This window comes from Corylus avellana, chromosome ca4 (genome assembly GCF_901000735.1).
Source record: "Corylus avellana chromosome ca4, CavTom2PMs-1.0".
Taxonomy (NCBI): Eukaryota; Viridiplantae; Streptophyta; class Magnoliopsida; order Fagales; family Betulaceae; genus Corylus; species Corylus avellana.
Genome location: NC_081544.1, coordinates 846,642 through 851,273, shown reverse-complemented (window position 1 = coordinate 851,273; position 4,632 = coordinate 846,642). Strand labels below are relative to the sequence as shown.

At 34.5% G+C, this 4,632-nt stretch overlaps 1 protein-coding gene and 1 long non-coding RNA gene across 5 annotated transcripts; one reads left to right on the top strand and one right to left on the bottom strand.

The window, feature by feature from the left end:
• The first annotated feature begins 6 nt into the window (after positions 1 to 6).
• Positions 7 to 2,309, top strand: LOC132180083 (disease resistance protein RPS2-like). 4 transcript variants are annotated; one of them, XR_009440015.1, is made up of 3 exons: positions 7 to 1,119; positions 1,751 to 1,821; positions 1,975 to 2,309. XR_009440015.1 is itself a non-coding variant. In XM_059592930.1 (2 exons), the coding sequence occupies exon 1, from the start codon at positions 32 to 34 to the stop codon at positions 1,082 to 1,084; it is 1,053 nt and encodes a 350-aa protein (XP_059448913.1). In that variant the 5' UTR covers positions 7 to 31; the 3' UTR covers positions 1,085 to 1,119; positions 1,975 to 2,309. The 4 variants fall into 4 exon arrangements, 2 of the variants coding, with proteins under 2 accessions (XP_059448913.1, XP_059448912.1); XR_009440014.1 differs by lacking the exon at positions 1,751 to 1,821 and having other exon boundaries at positions 7 to 1,134; XM_059592930.1 differs by lacking the exon at positions 1,751 to 1,821.
• Positions 2,310 to 3,003: 694 nt separating this feature from the next.
• Positions 3,004 to 4,564, bottom strand: LOC132180084 (uncharacterized). The gene is made up of 3 exons (XR_009440016.1): positions 4,514 to 4,564; positions 3,653 to 3,758; positions 3,004 to 3,163 (listed from the first exon to the last, which is right to left on the bottom strand). It is a non-coding gene; the product is annotated as an uncharacterized LOC132180084 (long non-coding RNA).
• Between the last annotated feature and the right edge of the window lie 68 nt (positions 4,565 to 4,632).

Genomic DNA, 4,632 nt, shown 5'->3' with positions numbered 1-4,632 from the left:
TGGATGTTTGACTCAGTTGAAGTGTTTACGTATGTCATTGTCAAATTTTGGCATGGGACAGTCAAGGGGTGTGGAGCTTCGTAGAAATGTTTTGTCAAAACTTTCTTTATTGGAAGAACTAAGAATTGATGTAGATCCAAATAATCAAAGGTGGGAGGAGGTTGTAAAAGCCATTATTGAGGAGGTGGCTACCTTGACACATTTGACTTCACTTTCGATTTGTTTTCCTAGCATGGACTGTCTTGAGTTTTTCATCTCAACGAGTCCTTCATGGAAGGATCTCTACTTCACATTCCAATTTTCTGTTGGTCACCATGACTCAACCAAATATCAAATTCTTGACTATTTTGAATATCAAATCAGGAGGTGTTTGAAGTTTGTAAATGGTGAAGGTGTACATCCTGCAATTTCAGAGGTTCTTGCAGAAACTGATGCATTTGAATTGATAGGCCACAAGGGAGCTAAAAATCTATCAGATTTTGATATCAAGAGTATCAACAAGATGCGAGGTTGCTTGATTGAAGGATGCAGTGAAATTGAAACTATTGTTGATGGTAATAGAGTACAAGGAAGTGCATTGGAAGGCTTAGAAGTGATGTACATATATAATGTCCCAAAATTAGCAAGCATTTGGGAAGGACCTGTTCATACTGGAAGCCTTGGCCGACTAAAGAATCTAACTTTATGCAAATGTCCGAGTTTAAAGAAGATCTTCTCCAACAACATGATTGCTCAACTTCCTAAACTTCAAGACTTAAAAGTTGAAGATTGTTCTGGAATCGAAGAAGTAATTATGGAGTCTGAAAACGGGGGGTTGGAACCTGATGTGCTTCCAAGTTTGAAGAAACTAGTACTTCTTGATCTTCCAAAACTAAGAAGCATCTGCGTTAATGACTTAATAAAGTGGTCATCTTTGAAGAAGATTGTGATATCTATGTGCCCATTATTGACAAAATTGCCCTTCAGCAACGAGAATGCAATCAATTTGGAATGTATTGAAGTCCAACGATCATGGTGGAATGCATTGGAATGGCAACAAGAAGCCATTGAAGAAAGACTACGATCTATATGCAGCTTCAACTAGTGGTTTTCATTTTATCCTTCTCGACAGCCCTTCATGTGTGTAAGTTGGTGGTAGGAATGTCATTGAAGGTCCTCATGTTATTTTCTTTCAAGGTGTATTACATGCCTATTATCTTGACATGTGTGATTGTGTTTGAAACCTGAATTTGTGAGTTTTCATGATTGTCACAATCTTTGATCATTGGCGCTCATAGTTGTCCCAAATATTTAATGATAAATTTTTGTGTGTTTCCGTACCCTAGTTATGACAGCAATTTAGCTTAAAGTAAATGAGCTTTGTATAGCCAAACCTACCTTTTCAAGTACTTTCAATTTCAATATGCTACTTGGGAAAGCCCGAATCTTGTTTGGCTTAGGACTACCTTTTTTTTTCCATTACATTTTCATCTTGCTTTATATGTCATAGATATTATGGTTTAAATGTATGTTGTTTGAAGTTTTAGGTGAGCAGAAAAATTACCCTCTTGCTTCCATTCTAAAATCTAAGATGAAGGTTATGTTGATTCGATAAATGTGGCTTGTTATTATGTTTGTATGGCATATCATTAAAGAGAATCCAAATTTTCTTTCCTTTTTAGTAACCAAATGGTCTGGCTTTAATTGAAACAATAGTTAGATTATAGCCTCTGCTAATTGAAGTTTATTTTCTTGTTCTAATCAAATTCAGCAACACAGTATACAATAAAATTTTCTGTTAGAAGATGGCCATAAAGCATTCTTTGATACTCACATTGAATTGTAAGTAATGTACAGAAAAGTGTTTTGTAATTGTTTTGAAATTATGAAGTAAACTTCTCATGTTGTTATACTCATTTAATTACTATCTCACACTTGGATTAACCAAATTCTATTTGCTAAGGTGACTCATTAAATCTTATTAACATTTTTCAGATGATACAGAAGATCAGGATCCTTCTAGCTAGACAGCCTTGGAGGATTTGGAGTCTTTTGGTGCGTGTTCGTGAGAATTTGCTAAGTTGTCTCAGTATTTTAGTTTATGGAGCAGTGGACATGTTTATGTTTTTGATTTACTTAAATTGTTGTTTTTGGAGACCTTCCGTTTCACAGGGGATTTTAGAATTTGTTGGAATTGCTATTGTGGTCTTTTATCCTAAGGAGTTCTTGTTATTATTGTACTTCATGTTTGGTTTTTTATGGTATGTGGACACCGATAATATGTGAACTTTTGACATTGTGTTGATGAATTTTTAGTTGCTTTGGTTGTATTGTTTCAATTTTCAGATTTTATTAGAGTTTGTTGCAGTGACAGATGTTATCATGCCGTTTTGGGATGTTGAGCGTGACACTATACCTACTTTTGGCTAACGTCGAGTTTAATTTGTCGAGTAATGGCGGTAATGCTAAATGTCACCTTATATTCTCTTTATGTCTCTAAAATTGATGTAGCTTTTAAGACATGTATATATTTATTTATGTTTACCGAGGAATCTATCAATGAAATGTGATTAGGTGACGATCTTGTTGCAAAGCCAGAAATGGATAAAAAATATTACATGCATAATTATCAAATAGCCCTCTCCAGCAACTAAAAAGTGAATAGCTTAAATAGGAAATACAAATGTGATTAATTCCCACGAATTCAACGGAACAAATAAGCACCATGAAATCATCATGTGCAACAAAATATCAAGTCATGTTTCCTACAACAACAGTTTCTTTATGTTATTTGCACCAGCAACAGTTCATGGATGAGTGCTCTTGGAGTAATCCTCAAACTTCTGTTTACCATGAAGATGTTGATCTCTCACTTCCCCATTAACTTTGTACAAGGTTGTTCTCTTCAGCAGTTTCCTTCCTAAAAGCTTGTAGTCTTTCCTTCAATTTCTTACTCTGCTCAAAGTTTGCTTTCTGCTTCAGAGATTTCTGTCAAAAGAAATTGAAGATCTTGTTATGGGAATAATAAAATAAAGATCCCAACCAGAGAAAAACCAAGACCCATATAATGAAAACTCACCTCCTCCCTGAAACAACGATCAAGCTTTATTTTGAGATCTGTACATTCACCAAAGAATTTCCCAATGGGATGGTCTATATGACACTTCTGGAACTCTTCAATAATCTGCACAAAATCAGGTACAACAATCATACCAACATCTATCCACTTGTTCATCATCTTCCAACATTTGATTTGAAGAAAGGAAAAAAAAAATGAATGAAATGCTTCCAAAGATCGAACGGGACATAAGAATCAAAATTATGACATGAACATTTATAGTTTGTGAAGCAAAACACAGTTCACTTTACATTGATTGCCATAAAACTATTCCAACTTCTCTTGCTCATAGATGATAGGAGGGTTACCATGCCAAAATCACCTTTCCTCTTACTTATTGCTACTCAATCTAGACATATCCCAACTACTCGGATTTGGCTCAAAATCCTAGGACCATATATCTCATAATAAGAACCAAGAAAATTAATAAATATATCCTGTCAAAGCTATCCATTTAAAGTTAGCCTCCACAAAATAAAAAGAAGAGATTTTTAAACCTAAAGAAATTGTGGATAGTAAATCATGAATAAAGCTAGAAGATGAAGATGGACTCACTTCGGCACACATCGGGTGCTTGTGTAGTGTTAAAGGAGGATGCATTTTCCTTTTTATCTTATTTCTTTTCTATTTTTCTAACAAAATCGCTTCAAGCTGTAGCAACCTGCAACAACCAAACCAGCAACGTTTAACCCTACAAATGCAATTTTCCCCAAATGAAAGACAAAGCATGAATCTGAGATTGTGCCTCCAATTGCGTTCCAAAGCAAATTAAAGCAAAAGGGATCAAAAAATTAAAAATTAAAGATCTTTCATTTTTTCACATAACAATATTTGACAATAGAAAGAACCAAATTTACCCCTAAAAGCAACAATCAAAAATCCGGAAGTACACGAATCAAGAAACAGAAAGCTCCATCACTGATCAAAAACCCAGCAAGAACACACAAATATATGCAAATTAACAATACAAGGAAACAAATATACCCATAAGCAGCAATAGAAAATCTAGAAATACATGAATCAAGAAATGCAAAGCTCCATCATTCATCAAAACCCAATAAGAACAAACACGCACAAATATAGCAAAACCCAGATTAAAAAAAAAATGAAAGCAAAAAATCAAATTGACAAAAAAATGGAGGAAAGCAAAATCAAATAATATTTAATTAATCACATATTTGACAGCATGTAAATATTTGTACGCATCAAAAACAAAAAAAAACAAAAACAAAATTTGCAAGAATTGAACAAAAGTCCAAATGAAAAGAAGGCAATATGTGATTGTCTCAATCAACAAACGCGTGTTTCGTGTAATTGAACAAAGATTCCACAGTAATCGCATCCAGTATAATGGCTGCTCGGTACCCAAAGAATAAGAAGAACGAAGACCACAGCTAAGATAGGATCGAAACGCACCGTTTAGTTGGTAGGTTCCGTTGCTTCTGGCTCTTCCTCTTCCTGCTCCTCAACTAGATAGAACCAGGACAGCACGCATGTAGGGACTAAAACTCACCGGTTTTTTTTTTTTTTTTTTT